Consider the following 21,095-nt stretch of genomic DNA (forward strand, 5'->3'; position numbering starts at 1 on the left):
GGAGATTTATTTATGGGGTGTATTAACTCTTCACAACTGTCTTTTGGGTCATGCTTATTTTTTCAACAGTCAGCAAGAGTTACCAGAGTTAGGTCTGATGACTTCTTCATGAACATGGACATTTAACTAGGGACAAACAGCTGTTTGTCTGGTGATTTGGATCTTAGTTTCAGAAGGGTTACAGCCCTACTCTAAGTGCAGTAAAATCTTTGAAGGACATGTCTTCAGCACAACATTATAATGCAGCTTTCCCATTATTTCCAACTCACTTAATCATTCTTTGCCATTAAATCGCGATTAAGATTGAAGTACTGTAATGTAGCAAACCTCAAATAACTGCTGACCCTTTGTAGTGACGTAGCATGGTTTCTCTCATGCTCTGTCATTTACCTTTTATAGGTAGTAAACTAGTAAAAGATAGATTAGCAAAGTATAGACTTCAAATGAATCTGCTGTTTTCACAGCTGGTGTGCTAACAGTATAGGGTTTTCCATCAGATAAGTTGAGCCCGACTCAGCTGTTGCAAAAGCAACACACAATGTCCTTGGCAAGGTACAGAGATGACAAAAGCTTGTACATTTCTAGTAAATTGCTTCCTAATGAGCAGTCCTACAGTTTCTCTGCATTTGTTGCATCATAACATAGCATACTTGCTAACTTTCCACTGCAGTAAAATCTCTCCTGAAATCGTGGATACACAGGGCCTTGAAATGTTAAGAACTAATGACGTCTGCCCGCCTGACGCCACTGGCTTTAATAATTAAAAGGCTGATTGTGATTAACTCATGGACAAAGAGGTTCTGCGGTTCTTTTTAAGTGAACAAGGTTTATGTTGAGGAAAAGACCAAACACGACTCAAAGTGAGATTTAATTCAGCTCTTGGCAGCAGAGAATCTATGCCCTGCTGATTCAGTAATGCCTCTCCACTTCCCGACAACAAGTTAACTAATGGTATTAGTTACTGTGTGTTCAGAGTGAAAGAGGTTCTGTGTGCTGGGTGAAGCTTCCACAGTGTAATCCTCGACTCTGTGGTTCCTCCTCAGCTATCTTTGTCTTGTCAGGATCTCTGGCTCTCACCCTCCATTGAGTAATTAAAAGCTTTCAGTACTCACGGTATGAAGCAACCTACTGAACTACTGACATCAAAAACCGGTGATTTAGAGAGATTTATAGTACAAAGCACATTATTATATGCACTTTAGAATGTTGTGTTCTGTTATAGAGATGGACCGATCCGATATTACGTATCGGTATCGGTCCGATACTGACCTAAATTACTGGATCGGATATCGGAGAAAAATAAAAAATGTAATCCGATCCATTAAATATCACGAAAGCACCTCACAAAACTTGCAACACCCCGTAACTCACCTCAGAACGTTAGCACGTTGGAGCAGTATGCATCACGTGATAGAGCGGCTGTGGCATGCGGGACCTGTCGGTGGTCTGGATAGCATGTGGAGCTTCGCTAGCAACCCGGCATTTCATCTCCGATAAAGTTATCCCGAGAGAAGTAAAGCAAGTGTGTAAGTCCATCTCTGAATGTTTGTAAAGCATTCCTGCGTTAAGCTTAACAAACGACTGCCTCTTCTTGCTGCTACTTCAATCATGAAACTGCTTAACGATCAGCTGATCGGCTTTTCTGTCGCGAGTCCGTGACTCTAGTTTGCTTTTGGCCCACTTTGCACCAGAAAGAGGAAACCAGCGGCTGAACAACAGCAGCACGTTTAAGCTTGATCAGCTATTGTTAGAATGTATTTAATATTACTTTCTACTCCAGGATCTTTTTCTACGTAGCTGACGCTGGTAACTGTGCAGGGGCGGATCTAGCAAAGTTTAGCCAGGGGGGCCGATAGGGCATGAACAGGGAAAAGGGGGCACAAAGACATACTTTTCTTTCTTATTCTCATTTTAAATGTCTAGCTTTTAATAAATAATTATCTGACACCCAAAGTTTTAATTTGATGTAAAATGAATAGAAGTCAATTACTGTATATAGTAACTATTAAGTCTAATATATATACCCTAGTAAGCTATAGTACTTTTTCCTTTGGGAAGGTACCATCTGTGCAGTCTGCAATTTTGTTGAAGAAAGATGTTGAATCTATTTAATATTTCTTGAAAAATAATTGATTTCTGTGCATTTTTTTTTCACACTGCATCAAATTAAGGTTGATTACGTCGATTAAGCATCATGAGGTGGAGCGTGAGGGGTGGTTCCCTATTTTTTATTTATTTATTTTTATTGTTGCTGGGAGTTGGAACTCTATTAGTTAGGTTGCTTAATATATATGCTAAGTACTCTTTAAAATACCAGAATAGGGAGGATGGTGTAGGTTTAAGTTTATTAGATTGATCAGTGACAAGACGGTGAACGGAGCGAGCAAGACAACAAGCAATGGGGCCTAAGAGAACACCGAACGCCGATGAAATTGAGGACATCAAAAAGTCATTGGACTTTCTAACTGAGGAAACATCGGCTATCAAGCTACAACAGAAATATATCCTAGACTTAGTCGAGGAAATAAGGTCGCTACGTAACCAGAATGCAGAGAAGGAGAAACGGATCGTCTATCTGGAGAGCAGGGTCGCGGACCTGGAGCAATATACCAGAATGAACGACGTGATCATCACAGGGCTGTACATAAAACCCCGGTCATATGCTCGGGCTGTGACTGCTGGCAGTAAAGAGGAGCAAGGAGATCTGGATGGGAGCTCTGCGGAGCAACAAGTAGCTGGTTTCTTGCAGTCGAAAGGGATCGACCTGGACTGTAATAACATCGAGGCATGCCACCCCTTGCCCAGGAGAAATGCTAGTGATAAACCAGCTATCATCATAAGATTTGTAAACAGGAAACACAAGAATGCACTGCTGAAGCAGGGGAGGAAACTAAAAGGATCGAACGTCTACATGAATGACCATCTAACCAAATCCAATGCTGACATAGCGAAGAAAGCACGATACCTAAAGAAACTGGGTAAAATTCAGAACACCTGGACTGCAAACTGTAAAATATTTATAAAGCTCAACGGTACACCGGAGGAAGCCAAGGTGCTGGTCATCAAATGCATCCAGGATCTGGAAAAATATTAACAGGTCACTTGACTACAAAGGCAAGGAGCGGGACAAACAATCTACAGTCATCAAAGCAGGTAATAGAAGACAACAACGGAAGCTAAAGCGTAACGTATTCAAGGATGAAACAATCAATTAATTCATTATCTGGGAATTATACATTGCTACCACAAAGGATTGCTAATCAGGAGATAAATTCACCAGTAAACACGGAATACAAAACACACTTCACAGAGCAGGACATTGATCCAGAACTGAACTTTTTTAACATCAAAAATACCTGCTACTATCATACTGAAGAACAATTCAACAAAACTGTCAAGGTCGACGGCAAAATATCTATAATCCACTTTAATAGTAGGTTTATATGCAAATTTTCACAAAATAAGGGAATATTTAAGCAAATTTACACATCCATTCAGTGTGATTGCAGTATCTGAAACATGGATTAATAAACAGAAAGGAGAGGACTTTGTAATAGATGGATATGAATTAAATCTTACAAATAGAAAGAATAAGAATGGCGGTGGTGTGGCCTTGTTTGTGGATAAAAATTTAAAATACAAGATGGTAGAAAAAATGATGGTGGCGGTAGATAATATATTAGAGTGTGTAACAATAGAAATTAGTATGGGAAAAGAGAAAAATGTCATTGTAAGCTGTATATATAGAACACCAGGTTCTAATATTGAAATTTTTAAGGAGTGGGTAGATAAAACATTCATTAGGACAAATCAAAAAGTCATGTTCATTTGTGGGGATTTTAACATAGATCTACTAAATCCAAACAAGCAGAGAGCGACAGAGGAATTTATTAATACAATGTATAGCTTGGGACTTTTTCCAGTGATCACTAAGCCCAGCAGGATTACAGCACAGTCGGCAACCCTAATAGACAATATATTTACTAATGAAATAGAAAATAGAACCATAAGTGGTCTCCTAATTAATGACATCAGTGATCATCTACCTGTTTTTATAGTGTATAACAGCAATTACAGGAAGGTTAAACAGCAAAACACAATAAAATACAAACGAGTGAGAACAGAAGAGTCAATAAACGCATTCAAAAGTGATTTACTCAAGCAAGAATGGGAGATGCTGTATAAGGAAAAAAATATTGATAAAGCTTATGAGATTTTTTTAGGAAAATTTAAACTGTTATATAATAGTCATTGCCCAGTAAAGAAATATAGTAAAAAACAAAAATATGCAGAGTGCCCATGGATTACAAAAGGATTGCAAAATGCATGTAAGAAGAAAAATACCTTATACAGAGAATTTATAATGAACAGAAGCACAGAAGCTGAAAATAAATACAAGAAATATAAAAATAAATTAACGAGTATTTTAAGGTCATGTAAAAAGGAATACTATGAAAAATTACTGATTATGAATAAAAATAATATTAAAGGGATCTGGAAAACATTAAATACCATCATCAAAAAGGGCTCGGGGCAGGCAGACTATCCTTCGTATTTCGCAAATAATGATAGAAATATTACTAATATGAGAGATGTGGTAAATGAGTTCAATAAATTCTTTGTAAGTGTTGGGCCAGACTTGGCTGAAACAATTCCTGATATAACAGATTCTGTAGAGAAAGAAACTAGACTCATTGACCGCAATCCTCATTCAATGTTCTTAACGGTGGTGGAAGAAATGGAAATCATTGATATTGTTGGGAAATCACAAACAAAAAACTCTACAGACTCTGACGACATTGATATGGAAATCGTTAAGAGAGTGATAGAGGGCATTTCCAAACCCTTAACACACATTTGCAATTTGTCCTTACAAACTGGTGCATTCCCAAAACAAATGAAAACAGCTAAAGTAACACCACTGTTTAAAAATGGTGACAGACACCAATTCACAAATTATAGGCCTGTCTCTCTACTTTCTCAATTTTCAAAAATACTGGAAAAAGTCTTTAGTAATAGACTTGACAAATTTATAGATAAACACAAAATAATAACGGATAGTCAGTATGGTTTCAGATCAAATAGATCAACATCATTGGCATTAATGGAACTGATCGAAAATATCACCAACAATATAGATAAAAGACAATGTATAGTTAGTGTATTCATTGACCTAAAAAAAGCTTTTGACACAATTAATCATGACATATTACTTGATAAACTGGAGTACTACGGCATTAGAGGAGTGGTGTTAGAATGGGTAAAGAGTTATTTGAGAGACAGGCAGCAATTTGTGAAAATTGGGGAATATCAATCAGAGTGTATGGACATTGTTTGTGGAGTTCCGCAGGGGTCAGTATTGGGACCAAAGCTGTTTATCCTCTATATCAATGATATATGCAGAACATCAGATATACTACAGTTTATTCTATTTGCAGATGATACAAATATTTTTTGTGCTGGAGAGAACTTACATCAGCTTTTGGAAATTGTCACACAAGAAATGATTAAACTGAAAACATGGTTTGATAGAAATAAGCTATCATTAAATTTGGAAAAAACTACATTTATGTTATTCGGAAATTGTAAAAAAGATGCAGGAGCAAAATTATTAGTAAACAATGTTGAAATAGAGCAAGTTTCGGATACAAAATTTCTGGGTGTGATAATAGATAACAAAATCTGCTGGAAACCTCACATAAAGCATATACAAGCCAAACTGTCAAGAAGCATCTCCGTACTAAGTAAAGTTAAATATTTTTTGCCTTCCAAATCACTCCGGGTACTTTATTGTTCACTTATATTGCCATATTTGGAATACTGTGTGGAAATTTGGGGAAACACATATAAAACTGCACTTCAACCAATATGTAAAATTCAAAAAAAAGCAATCAGGATGATTAATAAAGCAGGATTTAGAGACCATACTAACATCATGTTTTTGAAATTAAAAATACTGAAGTTTATGGATCTTATAAAATATAAAACTGCAAAAATTATGTACAAGGCCAGATACAATACGTTACCAGGAAATATACAGAGGATGTTCTATGACAGAGAAGGAGACTATGAATTGAGGGGGAAATTGAATCTAAGGATTCTTAAAGCACGGTCAAAGGTTAAAACCTTTTGTGTCACTATTTATGGGGTAAAACTGTGGAATAGTTTTACTATAGATCTACAGCAATGCTCAGGAATTAGTAAGTTCATGAAAAAACTTCGAAAACTGATTTTGGAAGAATATGATACCGATAAAGATGATCACCCATTGTATGTATAAAAATATCAAATTATATCCAAATTATATCAGTCACGGTAGCCAAGTTTATATAGGTTCTCCTCGTGTATCGTGTGGAGTATGTGATGATGGGAATTAGGTGAATTATGTGGGATCAATAAGATGTTGAGCAGGGGTAGGAATTAATAAGTATGTTCATACTTCTTCCTACTCCTTTTCAGACCAAACATTGTTACATTATGTCAGACGATTTTGTTTTATTTCATTATATATTTTTTGTTTATCTGAACACATACGTGTGTGTGTGTATATCTACATATATATTCGTATCTGTAAATGAAAATATATGTAGTGTGTATATATTGTTTTTTGTTTTATATGTCTGAAACAAATAAAGATACAATACAATAAAGATACAATACAATACAATACAATCAGTATTGCTGAACTATGAAATATTTTTTTTTGCATACAGGTATAACAGAATAGCTTTAGTGTAGTTGTTGTTTTAAACTTGAGTATGAACTTATACAAAATGCAGCAAGATATTTAAAAAACAGTTTTGTTGATTAAAAAACACTATATCGGATTCATATCGGTATCGGCAGATATCCAAATTTATGATATCGGTATCGGTATCGGACATAAAAAAGTGGTATCGTGCCATCTCTATTCTGTTATAGAACTGCCAAAGTTGTGATCTGTGAACTGAAAATGGCTTTTTATCAAACGTGTACAATAAGATTTATAAATGCAGTCATTAATTGTTTATTTCAGTATTGCTGTTTTCTAAGCATAGTCTGAACAATTCTGGATTATTACATTTTACAACATGGGAGTTAAAGTTTAGAATTTGGAACTGACGTGAAGACCTTCAATGTATAGTTTTTTGGTCAGTATGTGCAGTTATTCATATATGATAACATGCATCAACTTAATGAGTTTATCAGTGCAGAGAGTTTCCCACACAACTGGAATACAGTTAGTTCTATATATCTTTGAACACTAACATGTTCCAGTTATGTACATGGACATAATGTGTAGACTCTGTAGTGCACAGAACCAAAATTAGTAAAAAGTTGTCTCTGTCCAAATAATTATTTTCACAGGGTGCACACGTGTGTGCCAACGCGTTCTTAAATTATCTATAACAAAAATCCATCGTCTTATTCTTCTTTTGGCTTCTTGCTAGTGTTTACCACAGTTGATCATCTGCCTCCATCTTGGGCAGTTATTTTGGTTCACATGTTGATTTGTTCAAATCAAATTCAAATTTTATTTGTCACGTACACAGTCATACACAGTACGATATGTAGTGAAATGCTTGGACAACTGCTCGTGACCTAAAGAAAAAAAAAAGGAATAAGATAGGAAATAAATATGAAAAATTAAAAAGGGTAAATTTAACTAGGAGGGAATAAAATATAAATTAAGGTTAAAAATGAAATAACTGTACAACACAAATTAGAATGAAGGGTAAATTTAACTGGGAAAGAATAAAATATAAATTAAGGTTAAAAATGAAATAACTGTACAACACAAATTAGAATGAAGGGTAAATTTAACTGGGAGAATAAGATAAAATATATAAATTAAAGTTGAAAATAAAATAACTGTACAACAAAATACACAATATAGAACTATATAAGAATGTATGAAGAAATATAAATAAATATATACACAATAACAGCAGCTGTACAAGTATTAACTGGAAATGAAGAATATAATGTCCAGTGTTGTGCAATTTGGAGAAGGTCTTATAGCGCCCTTGCTGATGTAGCCATCTCATTTTATCCAAGCTACCTCGTGAGATTGAGGTAGATGATCCGCTAAACAGCCAAATGAAAATGAAACAGTCTATCCAATCAATAGACATTATGGAGAAGACATTCAGTGATATTGAGAACTACCACAATAGTTGCCTAGTCAGTTTGTCATTAGGGAAACAGAAAACTGAAAGGATGAGTGGAATGTTTACTATACAGAAACATGATAGAATTACTTGGACTAACATACCTTGGTCGTTACCTATAGGAAAGTCTATGTGTGGGAGCACTGGCTATAGGTCTAACTCAAAAACTTACAAAGTTGGTGTTTATGGTGTGGTCAAAGTTACTGACTTTGTGCAAGAGATACTATTTTCTTTGTCTTTGCTGTTTATAGTGCAATGTTTACTGAGTTGCCTTCTTCTCTTCCACTCTCTAGCTATAGGCAGCAATGGGTGCATTCCTGGACAAGCCGAAGACGGAGAAACATAGTGCCCACGGTGAGGGCAATGGGCTGCGTTACGGCCTGAGCTCCATGCAAGGCTGGAGGGTGGAAATGGAGGACGCCCACACAGCTGTGGTGGGTCTTCCCCATGGACTCACCGACTGGTCTTTCTTTGCTGTCTACGATGGTCACGCTGGCTCCCGGGTGGCCAACTACTGTTCTGGTCACCTGCTGGAGCACATCTTGTCAGGAGGGGCTGAATTTGCTTCAGGACCCAGCTCCGTGGAAGGCGTGAAAGACGGCATCCGCTCTGGCTTCCTGAACATTGACGAGTATATGCGCAGCTTCTCAGACCTGCGGCAGGGCCTGGACCGCAGCGGATCAACGGCAGTATGCGTGTTGCTCAGCCCGACCCACCTCTACTTCATTAACTGCGGTGACTCACGGGCTGTGCTTAGTCGAGACAGCAAGGTGGGCTTCTCCACCCAAGACCACAAGCCCTGCAACCCACGTGAAAAGGAGCGCATCCAGAATGCTGGCGGCTCAGTCATGATCCAGAGGGTAAACGGTTCCCTGGCTGTGTCCCGGGCCCTGGGGGACTACGACTACAAATGTGTGGATGGTAAGGGCCCCACGGAGCAGCTGGTGAGCCCCGAGCCTGAGGTATGTGTGTTGGAGCGGGTAGCCGAAGGAGACGAGTTTATAGTCCTGGCGTGCGATGGGATCTGGGATGTCATGTCCAACGAGGAGCTGTGTGAGTTTGTCCATTCACGACTTCTGGTGTGTGACGACCTTGAGAAGGTCTGTAACTCAGTGGTGGACACCTGCTTGCATAAGGTAAGTTGTTTCTCATATATGGTGTACATTTAAGGTGAAAGTGGGCAGAAACAGAGTTGTTTTGACTAGTTTTACTGATAGGATTATGATTTTAAATGCAAAATTTTACTTTAATGTATTTCCATGGGGCCGAGCTGTATCACAGTTACAAATGTCTGAAAGATTACTTGTTGCATGCAAACCAACAATAGCTTGGTGAATGTGTAGGTAATAATCTGTTTAGAAGGCTGATTTGCTCTGGTGGGAAAGTATTTGAAGACTATTTACTCTAGTATACCAAATGTCAGAGCAGATCTGGTTATTAGAGTAAATCCAAAAGCTATTTCTGAGGGTGTCAGAGAGACACGCATCTTAAACAATACTGTTTGAAAAATGAAGACTGACTCCAATTGCAGCTGGTTGTCCTTGTTTAACTCTGAAGACTCAGTGAGCTCAGTGTAGCAGCATATGAAGGAGTTTCCACTAGCTGTAGGCTCCAGTTAAAGTGGCCGTCCGGTTTATGCTGGAATCTCCAGAGCAGAAAAAAAGACTACTGTTGGAATCTCATCCTGCAATCTTAGACTCAGACTATCTGATAAGGGATTATAAAAACTTCTGATTGATTGGGAAACAGAAGACCAGGTCGGGGTTAGCACTGACTAAACTACCAAATATGAGAGAACAATTGTCCAGAAGTATATGGATGGTGTCATGCCCCTGATGGATTTTTTTAAAGTGCTAAATGAGTTGTCAGAAACACTTGGACAGCAGTTCACATGCCTGGGCACCTCGCCTAAGTGAAGTGTATTTGTGGGAAACAGCTGCCACTTTTCGTAATAGAAATCTAATGCCATATAAAAAGACCAAATATAGCATATTAAAGTAAAAGATGGACAACTGCAGCTGAGTGTAACAAAAATAATACACATCTAAATATTTAAAATGCTTTATGTCTCACAGTGAAAGACAATGTGATGAATAATGCACTGGTGCTTTAAATTCTCTCATTATCCAATGGCTTTAGCAGAATCTATTAGACTATTACACTCTGCATCACTTATTTTGTGTCTTGGGTACTCAAAGAATCAGTGAGTGCACAGCACCTTGGTTATTTTTACCTTGCTGTACGCCACACGCTGCTATAAATTTCCTCCACTGCAGCGGCTTTTGTGATGTATGAGACACTGTACACTTACAGAACATTACTGTGACCAATTGGAGTTTTACAAGGTAATGACAAGGTGGCTACCCATTTGGTTAAAGGCCAAGGAACTGTGTGTGTCCTATAAATGCCAATTAATGTAGTGTTTTACACTGGCCCTCCAGCTAAAGAAACGCATTCTTCATTCTCTCTCTCCAATCTTTGCTCTCCAGGGGAGCAGGGACAATATGAGTGTGGTGCTGGTGTGTTTCTCTGCGGCTCCCAAGATCTCAGAGGAGGCTGTGAAGAAGGAAGAGGAATTGGATAAATACTTGGAAACCCGTGTTGAGGGTCAGCATTCTGAACACACACAAACAAACCTGCAAACTATGACTGTATGATTTTGGGTTTGCAATAATTCTTATTTTGCCTTTAAGGACATCCCTTTTCTTTACTTTTATCTTTCAGTAAAAGCCAACATTCACTCACCACCAGGCTGTGAAGAGTTTAGTATGCTTATTCAGTCCCCCCCCACCCCACACACACACACACACACAATTTCTAATTAAAGTTCAAGGTTATGCACTTAAAAAACAATTTGCTAAGTTTGCAAGCTCAGAAAAACAACTTTCTCTAGCACAAACATAATAACAAAATTTAGAATATGTACTGTATTTATTATTGTGTTCAACAGCACAGTTTTTATACTGTTGTTTAAAAAGAGAAACATTGCTATTTATCTGTCAGCATCTTTCTTGTTAGTATTTAAACTGTCACGTCTGATATGTTGCGGTTGAAACTTGTGGTTGGTTTTTGTGAAGTGTTTAGTTATAGTTGAGCCTGTTTCTAAAGGTTAAGTGAAACACACAAGGCCACATACAGTGCTTAGGTGCTGTCTATATAACTTCGACATAATAAGTCTTTTTTAGGTATTACAAATATTTGAAGTCTTCTACTGAGTGCCGCAGCAGAAGGCAAGCAGGGGTTTATCTGATTTACTATGGGTGAATTCTCAGCCTTTGTAGAGAAAGGTGGTGGTTAAATTCCAAAAATGGTGTATAACTTTCTGTATTATAGCTCTTGACATCTTTCCATTTGTCTGTAGAGCTTATGGGAAACTGTGGAGAGGCTGGAGTCCCTGACCTGGTATCTGTCCTAAGGAGCATTGCCTCAGAGAACATCCCGAACCTTCCTCCTGGTGGAGGCCTGGCCAGCAAGTAAATATACAACAAAAATCTACTCTTTCTACACTTAAAACTTGTATATAGTTATTATTATGAGGCTTGAAAATTTGAATAGATTCATTCCATAGAAATTTATCGGCAGAATGTTAACACTGTGCGATGAACTAGAAGTTGAATCCTTCGCTCACAAGTCACAAAAAACAGCTTTGTTTTCATAGCACATTTCTTATCGCCGTTATGAAGGGCAAGTAAAGGGTTATGCTTTGGAGTGCCATGGTTAGATCTGATCTCACCATATTTCTGGTATTTTGTGATTACTGGTATTGTTGATGTAAAATCAAAATCTAACCACATTTAACTGAATTTAACAGAGATCTGTTCACAGAACTTGTGAGGAGTCTTGTGACTGCTTTTTTACCTTCTCTCTAGTATATAGCTAATACATGCAGCCTAAAATGTCTGTCAAAATACAGCTATTAAATATAGCTATTAAAGTGCTCTTAAATTTAAGTTAAAATGATACATTCGATTACCTGCACCATCACACATCATGCAGGTAAAAAACACGTTTTTATATACATGGCACAGTAACAGAAACTTTATTAACACAGGGGTCAGGCAGCTCTGCCAGAAAGTAAGGTTTTGTATTCTTATATTGCACATCCTACTGGTTAATGTTAAACACATTTCAGGTTTAGAAGGTGGAATAGTTTTTACCCTTCAGCCAAAATGGCTCATGACAATGGTTTTGTCGTCGCCTCGACAGGCCGAATGAACACCTAAGCTTGTGAATGCAATAACTTGGGAATGGGGAGCGTAAGATTTTCAAATTATTACCATTAAAAATCTCTCTTTGAGTTCGAATCTCAGTGACGTCAACGTCAAGCCAGAGGTCAGGTTGTCTGAAAATGTTGTATGGGATGATTTTTAATTCATCCCATAGGTGCAGCTACAAAAAATCTCAGACAAGTTAAATTCCCAGTAACCTAGACCTCAAGGTTAGAGGTCAGTCCCCTAGGATTTTCAAGTATATACCATAGGTGCCAGTATTTTTTTATAATGCAGCGCTTCACAGAATCAGTCCCATACGCCACCTTATATATTCAAAGATGCCATTTATCCACCTAAAATTCCCAACAATTTGTAACTGAAGACTCCGCCTTTACGTCAAAAAAGCAACAATTCTTATTTAACTGCTCATTGGTCTAAAGTGACGCTCGAGTTGTGTCGTTAAACACAGAGATAAAACCTGTTCTTACATTGTATTACTTTAGTAGGTTGAATACGCACTCCCTTATCGCGCCTGCTCATTTCTGACCCGCTAATTTGTGCTGTCGATGGATGGTGTTAGTCATTATTGAAATAAATTGGCTGCATCTTTGCTTATGAACTAGCACCTTGTTAGTAGAACACTTGCAGAACTTTCCTCTCCCATCTCATGCTAATTTGCCCCATCTTGTAAATCTGGCTCTTTGGGTTTATAAGCAGTCAATCTGTTTGATGTGTTTTTAGCAACATGTCTTACTAGGAGAGCATTAGATGTATATAATGACCCACAAGTTAAAATAGTCTGGGTTGATTAAAGATGTGAAAAGTTTTGATTTTTTTCATCAAATTCAAAAGTGTATATATTGTTTATGTTTGGGATTTATCCAGTTATACAAGAAAAGCCTTTCAAGATTTGATGACGATAAAACACTGAGAAACGCAAGTGTCTGCATCCTTTAGTTGCATCCACAACAACTTTGGATAAACATTAAAAAGCCAACACATGCAGAAAACACAACATTAACTGACTGCACACATGAATGAAGAGATTACAGAGTGTCATATGCATGAATGGTGAATTCTCTAAAATTGACAAAGTCGCTTTTAGCTCCATTAAGTCCTCAATCAATATACATTTACTGAGAGCGAACAGAAGCTGCATTATGTTGGTGCTGTTTGTCTCCTCTAAGCAGGAAACTATGTGTTGTTTGTGTGTTTGCAGGCGGAGTGTGATCGAGGCTGTGTACAACAGGCTGAACCCTCACAGAGAAGAAGAAGGGGTGAGTTAACCTGTCTCTGAACTCTTCCCCGCCCTTCACCTCTTCAGCCTTTCACCCTGCCTCAACATAACCTCATAAACAAACACCAGCCCAGACAAGGACACTCTTTCTGTGTGCCGCTGTATGTATGTGTGAGAGCGAGAGAAAATGAATGTGATATAAGTGTGAAAGAGGGCGGAGGATAGAATAAACGGAATAACCTTGACAGGTTCAGGGAGCCTCAGTTGACTGCATTCCACGTTGAAAAGCACTGAAGCTCCAAGCGTCTGTTTCTATTTCACATTTATCATCGAAATGGGATGTATAATAAGACCTCGATAAACCTATTGAACCTCTCAGCAGCGAGCGCATATCCTTTAAACCATTGATTTCATATAGTTAATGCTTGAAAAATGCACGTTTGGGGGGTTTTTTGTGTTTGGAAACCTAGCAGCAGAAAGTCATTCAAAAGAACCTGCTAGCTTTATTTGTTACATTAAATATTTACTTCGTGTTACTGATATACTCGGTAGTCACAGCTTATTTAAGGTGGATTCTCGTTCCTCTGTTTCATATACTCAGTGTGTGCACTTAAACAAATGCTTGGAGGACATTTAAAAAAAGTTTTATTCACCTCATCGGGAAGCCATACTTCTGCAAAGCACTGAGTGATTAGATCTAGAAAGATATTTGAACCCAGATTTGGTTTTGATACTTTCCTAAAATTCAAGATAAGGTCTTCAATCAGATATTTATTTGTGAACATACTGCCTGAAATGTCCAGTTTTTGATCTTTCTCACAATGTTAAAAAATCCCTGCAAAAAATTCATAGATCGAAATCCAAAATTCTAATTTTAAGCTAGGCCTAGCCTCACATCTTGTAAAAATATAATTCAAATCTGTGTCTAAATTTTGCAGAAATCCTCCCAACAGCCGTATCGATCCCAGAGAGGCCTTAGGCTTTCTTACTGTTTTCTGTCTCATGTCTTTTTGACTATGTGGAAATCGGTGTAAATAAAAAATAAGATTAGAGATATTATTCTTCTGTTACATAGAACGGGTATGCACACGGCTTACGAAAACAATGTCAGGATCATCTGTGCTTTAATTACCCAATAATTAAAGTACCCATGCTGCATTGTGCTCGCTGTGTTTGTCTAAGAAATCTCAAGCCAAAGATTATGTAAATTAAGTTGAATTAAATGTTAACACTCCCTCGGCATCATGATTCTGCTCAAAAATATTGATTTGTCTATTCAAGCACATTTATATGGGATGTGATCCTAATGTTCTTTAAAAAATTAAAACCCACCTCAGATTTAAGTTGTCATTTTTTAATTTTGGCTCATTTTGCACCTTTAACCACAATGATTTGGTCAGATAGGGACTTCCACAAAGCCATCTAATCTGGATAGCACAAAAGTTTTTTGTTTTGTTTGTTTGTTTTTAAGGGCAGAGTCACAGATTTTTTTTCTTAGCACCTTCTATAAATAAATGTTTTAATGTTATTGCAGACAATCAAATTAAATCATACAACTGGGCTGATTTTTTTTTTTTTCGGGTAATTTACGATATGTAACACCGCACCGTCACTATTAAGAGATAAATAAAAAGAAATGGTATGAAGTATTTACAGCTGCAAATAATATAACAGCAACTGGAAACGTTTTAAACTTCAGCACTCTGTTTATACTGCAGGAAATGGATATGATGTTAGAGCAGAGAATCCCACATCCAGCATCTTTTAAGGAAGGCTGCAGGCGTTTTTACAAACATCTTCATTCTGAAGACGAGATCAGTGTCAGGTCTTGAACGGCCCACCAGGGTGAATGTGAAGAAGTGTGTGCATAAATGCATGGGTGTATTTGTTGTATTAATGTCAGTGGAGTCTAGCCTTGCAGGCTCTTTTCTTTGGGCTTGTGGGTACTGATGAATTCCCCCTCCCCTCGTTACACTACACAGCAAATCTCACAAAGGACTGTTGGTCAGAGGGTCAGAGGTAGCGTTTGCATGGGCCTGTCCGTCTGGTGCAAGTATGTCTCTTGATGCTGTGATGCTGTTGTGTGGTAGATGTCTGTGTGTGTGATGTGCCGCTGATTGTAAGGTGATATGTGTGTGTGTGTGCGCGTGTGTATATAAATATATATATGTGTGTGCTGGTGTGTGTTTGACAATGGAGCGTGCCTGCAGAGTCTGACCCTGGCGTGTCACCTCAGGCCTGTGCGGGGGGAGAGGAGGAGGAGGAGGAGAGTGAGGAGGGAGGTGGCAGCACGGCAGCTCATCTGCTGGAGGCTCTTCGGCAGTTCCGCATGCACCACCGGGGGCAGTACCGCTCGGTGTTGGAGGAGTCCCTCGCTACCTACCATCTGCGGGGGGAGAGTGCTGTTGAGAGAGCAGGGGAGAGAAGGAGGACGACCGACGACTGTGACAACCAGGACGAACCCGCCTCCCCTCCCTCTCCCCCTTCGCCCCCGCCCTCACCCGCCATTGCAGAGCTGGAGGCCAGCCAAGACGAGCCCATCCCAAAGTCTGATCCCTCCTCTGACTGACCACCTGCCTGTATACCCAACCACCCTCTCATCCATCCTATCCCAGAGCTCTAGTGAGATGTGCTATGACCTCTCCTCCTCTGTCCTTCATCGCAGAACTTGAATGGCCACGTCCAGCTTTGTATTTGAATAATTCATTAGGAACAACAAAAAGGGCTTTTCTGTCCATTCAAGTTCTGTATCTGAGACATACATATATATATATCTATATACCTTAGATGTGGACTCTTTGATTTTTCTTCCTTTTTGTTTCTTCTGACCACTTTGGCTTGGATTCCCAAACTTAAACTTGATCACAGAAGCAGATTTATTAACTAATTTTCATGGTAAACAAAATAAAAATGTAACAAGCAAAAGTGGCTAGTGAAGCCAAAGTGAACATTGCACTCTATGGCTTACATTTATCAGTATTTGCTTCTGGCTGACCCCACCCTCACTCCCACCCTTAAGCCTCACCCCCACACCTTCATACAGTGGAGGAACTGACAAAGAAAACACGAGGAGACATTCTGAACTGCAGCTGTGCAACCTTTTGCACTGTCTCCAGGCCTACTCCATCTACAGACTCAGAACACACTCTTCTTGTGTTTTTGTATGTGTGTTTATGTGTGTGTCTGCATGAGTTTGAGTGACCGAGCAAGAGCCCAGTAATCACTACTGAAACGTGTGTTTCTGATTGCTTGCGATACTTGACAGTTACACAGTCCATCAGCTGCTCAGCGATGGTAGGTTGTTCAAACCAGTCTGGATGCAAATTAAGTCTTTGCAGCTTCCACATGATTACATAAAAAATAATAAATCGCTTGATACTGTTGTTGGTGGGGTAGAGTGCGGTGGGGGTGTAAATGTTCAGACTCAGGCTCTTTGAACAGTAGAAAGCAAAGTTATTAAGTGGATAAAATTTTGGTGCCAGAGCAGCAATTATAGTTCTCCCTAAAAATGTTTAGTCATGCACTGAGGTGTTTTTGTTTGTTTTGTTATGTTTTTACAGCAACACGCGCATAGCCACATTATCTTAAAATGCTAAGCACTACATTGTATGATGCGACCTACATTTGTACTAACAGCTGTTTGATTGGATGGCGTGTTCACAGCTTAGCACTAGTATTTTAAACTGGAAACGTGGGCCTTACTAACAGAACGTTAGCGTTAATTAGTATAACCTGTGGAACCATAGACTGTATATAAAAGATGAACGTAGTTCCGGGTCTGAAAAGTAAAGTATGTAGAAGTGCCATAAACCTGGATTCCTTCTAATTCCCAGCAGGGGAGAGCGACTCCTGTTCTATACATTTAAAAATGCACTCCTACTTATTGCTATATGACTCCGTGGAGGCTTTATGGTCTCAATTTGTAGTTTCAAGTCAGTCATATGTAATACAAAATTATGCTCATTTTGTAAATTTTGGTCCCAATTCAGGTCAAAAATGTGGATAAACCAGTGTATGCTTTAGGGTGGGTCTACCTTCTCGCTTCTGTAATCCAGTTTGAATACAAAAACAGTAAAAACTCACTAACCAACGGGCGAGATAATGGTGGCTATCTTTTGTTTACAGTCTATGTTGCAAACCTATTGTTGGCAGTTTTTCCAAAGCTGCTTTTCACTGCATCGATCAGTGAAAGGCAAACTGTAAAAACTGGTAACTGCTGATAAGATTAGGACATGGGTGACATTGGGACTCCTCTGCTTTGATTACATCAGTTCTGTCAGTCTAAAGGTAGCACACCATGTGGGATGGCGACCACAAGTATTCCTGCCTTCTCGATCTTACCTTACAAAAGTGATACGTATACATATCGGTGGGACGGCTGATGTCATACTGTTCACCTGTGGTGAATTACACTCGGACTACAGTTGATATGTTTCATGTGCGATGGCTCTCTGTCTGTATTCAGTTCAAGGTATTATTAATAATCAAGGTTTTCCAAGAGTCCTTTTTAGCTTTTGTTTAAAAACCCACATTGCAGCATATTATATTCCTCACAGGTTGTGCCATTGCCTGTACAGATCGAGTCAATCTTAAACACTTACCTCGATGTAAAAGATATATTGAAACTGACTGCTTGACCTGCAGGGTTTATTCTTATTCAGGTAGATGGAGGTTATTGTGAGTCTGTACAAGCCCTGTATTCTGGTAATGCATGCGCTGCACTTACCTTTTCAATATCTAAAGCACTTAACTATCAGAGGGGAGGTAATGCTAAACGGCGTACGTGCGTGTGTGTGCGTGCTCGCGCCTGTATGTATGAGCTGTATTTCTATGATTTCTATGTGGTTGTGTGGAACAGGTTAGTTCTGCAAATAAGAAATAAAAAGGATTTGAGGTATAATGCAATGATTTGTGTCAAGTGTCTCACTGTAAACTAACTGTATGTATTTATGTCTTGGGGTTTATTTTTTTCTATTTTTCGTTTAGGCCCTGTACCAAATCAGTCATCTTGCAGATCAGGGGTTCAAAGTTGACATTTTTCCATTCAGAAGTGATTGTTTTTCATGATTAAGCATTCCAATCCCAATGCAACATGGTGACATTTGATACAGGACTGTTCCCTGACACTTTTAGTAGACCTTTACTCCGTTTATTGTGTTGTGTATGTGTCTGTGTAGGCTGTGAAGTATTCGGAAACTGCTGAAGCTTCCTTGCTCTCCTCTGTCAGCTGTTAGCTCGAGCCTTGACCTCGTCTCGGCTGCTTGAAGACATTTTAAAGAGTTGTCTCCTTTAAAACAAAAGCAGCTCTCAGGTTTGAAAACTCAAACTGAGCGAGGAGCGAGAGGAAGCCATGTAGACTATAGGGACTCCATTCTCTCCATTCCTCCCCTGTTTTTCAGTCTGACAGCTGGCCTCGTGATTCTCCGCAAGGTGAGTCATCAGAGGTTCTGGTTGTGCAGGGGAATATGGCTAATGGTGGAAAGCCGTTATTCAATTTGAATATATTAAAAAAGGGGGGAGGGGAGGGGGACAGTGAGGTTTAAAGGTTTGCCATTATTTAAGGCTTCTGGAGCAGTTTAATTACTACATACAATGATAGACTTGACAATAACAACTCTGGCACACCTCTCTTCCTTTTCTTTCCTCACCCAGAGTGCCGGTGACCTGGATGACCCTTGGTAGCTGCGGCAAGAAACCCCGTCTCCTCCTGGTGATCCGTGCGTCCACTCGGGGAGGAGGAGTGTCTCTCCATTGCGCCATGTCTTTCTCCACTAAAAGAGGACACGTGGTGTGTGCTGGAGCGCGTGAGTGTGCGTATGTTGGTTGTGTGTGTGTGTGTGTGTGTGTGTGTGTGTTTGCAGCAGTGGGACAAAGACGATGACGAAGACAACTACTACACACACGCATACTGCTTTAAACCTGGAGGAAAAACCTGAATCACTTCTCTGAAAAAATATTTTATGAACTGAAGCATTGTGATGGTAGAGATGATTTTTACCATTGAGGTGTTTTTGTTTTTCTTTTCTTTTCTTGAATGTTGATGCCTGACTTCACAATGACATGAGGACCTATCGTGTGTGTGTGGTGCGTGTTCGTTTGTGTGTATGCGAGAGTGTTTGTGTGTGAGAGTGTTTCGAGGAGGGCCAAGAGGAGACAAATGGTGGATAAAGACTTTGTATGTAATTCTTCGTCTCCTGGACTTTTTTTTGTGCTCCTAGGTCTGATAAACACCTAACACATTTGCTTCTTCCCTCTTAAAAGACACAAACACACACACACACACACTCCCTCTATCTCACACTGACACTCTAAACCATAAACCCCCCACACCCCCTCCCCTCTTCCACCTGTGCACGTATGTGATGTGCCACCTTCGCAGGGCACTGCATGAGGACTTTGGTTCTACATGTACAGCTACGTGGTTTTTCTAATCGACCTGGATGGACAGCCATTGGTTGAGATGGACTAAACCTGAGGGACCTCTGGACACTGATAGGCTCCTGAGGTTTGAAAAGCAGAGATGATTTGGATTTTATTTTTCTTGTTTTTGTTAGGTTGATGACAATGATAATCATGATGGGGAAATGGGAGGTTATCACTGAAGAGCCGCGGGCAAGTTGGACTCATGGCGTCGCGGTTGATGGTTTGGATTGGGGAGAAGGGGTGGAGGCAGTTCAGTAGTCTCCTCAGTCTTCCTCCCCACCATGACGGTTGGAGGTGCACATGACAGCAGACTGTCCTTGTTTTTTTCTCTCCTTTGTTTTGGATGTTGTCCATGAGGTTACTAGCTGCTCGCTGTGTAGAGTGAGTGAACTCCCTGTTTTAACCCTGTTCTTGGTTCTCAGACTGCATTGGTAATGTTTGTATTGCTGTTGTTTGATTGCACTCACATTTGATTACAGAAAGCGTCTATATATGAAATAAAATACCTGCCAAGGATCCTGTGGTGGCTGCGTGAATCACTAACTGAAGTCACATCACTTTGAGTCTTGAGTTGTGTGTAGAAATAACATTTGTGTACCGCCAGAGTAAAACTAGTATGTAGGAAGTGGTTTGACAGAAAATGCTGAATTTGTCAGAGCTGGACATTTGTGCTTAAAACTGTAAAATTAGAGAAATGGGGAAGCTAAAGAAAGCATTGCACAAAATGCTGTTGTCCTTTTAAATAACAATAAAAAGACGGCATATAAAAAGTGTTTAAAATGGATTTAATCATTGAATTAGGCATATTAAGCCTAAAGCTATTTACAGAATGTTTTAAGTGTTCATATACACTCAGTATAGGAATGAATGTCTTGGTACTTTTGGACTTTTAAGGCTTTCTTTGAACTTTTCGGGGGGTGGAACGCTTACATAGCATAAATCTGTAGCTACTTTAAAAAAAAACAAGATTTGGGTACACAAGTACATATCTAAACTAACATTTGGTTAAATGTCTCTTAGCAAGCTGCACTTCAACCAGACATATTTTGGTTGAAGGTAGTCCTCCATCATTCC

At 39.1% G+C, this 21,095-nt stretch overlaps 2 protein-coding genes across 3 annotated transcripts in view; both read left to right on the forward strand.

The window, feature by feature from the left end:
- Positions 1 to 20,537, forward strand: part of LOC146663834 (protein phosphatase 1B-like) — a 35,029-nt gene extending 14,492 nt beyond the window's left edge. The window contains exons 2-6 of one of the 2 annotated variants that reach the window (XM_085416745.1): positions 8,444 to 9,286; positions 10,640 to 10,757; positions 11,512 to 11,623; positions 13,581 to 13,638; positions 19,251 to 20,537. In XM_085416745.1, the coding sequence (XP_085272871.1) occupies positions 8,456 to 9,286; positions 10,640 to 10,757; positions 11,512 to 11,623; positions 13,581 to 13,638; positions 19,251 to 19,280 (1,149 nt within the window). In that variant the 5' untranslated portion in view covers positions 8,444 to 8,455 and the 3' untranslated portion in view covers positions 19,281 to 20,537. Of the gene's footprint in view, positions 1 to 8,443; positions 9,287 to 10,639; positions 10,758 to 11,511; positions 11,624 to 13,580; positions 13,639 to 15,834; positions 16,633 to 19,250 lie in introns of those variants that run through there. The other variant, XM_085416744.1, reaches the window with a different exon arrangement.
- On the forward strand, positions 2,399 to 3,426 carry LOC146663835 (uncharacterized). The gene has a single exon (XM_085415173.1). It carries the CDS (start codon positions 2,399 to 2,401, stop codon positions 3,092 to 3,094), a length of 696 nt encoding a protein of 231 aa, XP_085271299.1. The 3' UTR covers positions 3,095 to 3,426.
- Positions 20,538 to 21,095: the final 558 nt, after the last annotated feature.

The sequence above is a fragment of the Rhamphochromis longiceps genome, linkage group LG8 (genome assembly GCF_057381845.1).
Source record: "Rhamphochromis longiceps isolate RC_006_pf linkage group LG8, R_longiceps_female_GT1.1, whole genome shotgun sequence".
NCBI lineage: Eukaryota > Metazoa > Chordata > Actinopteri > Cichliformes > Cichlidae > Rhamphochromis > Rhamphochromis longiceps.

Excerpts from the sequence above, each read along its gene's own strand:
- LOC146663835 (XM_085415173.1), top strand. The coding sequence starts at position 2,399 with ATGGGGCCTAAGAGAACACCGAACGCCGATGAAATTGAGGACATCAAA.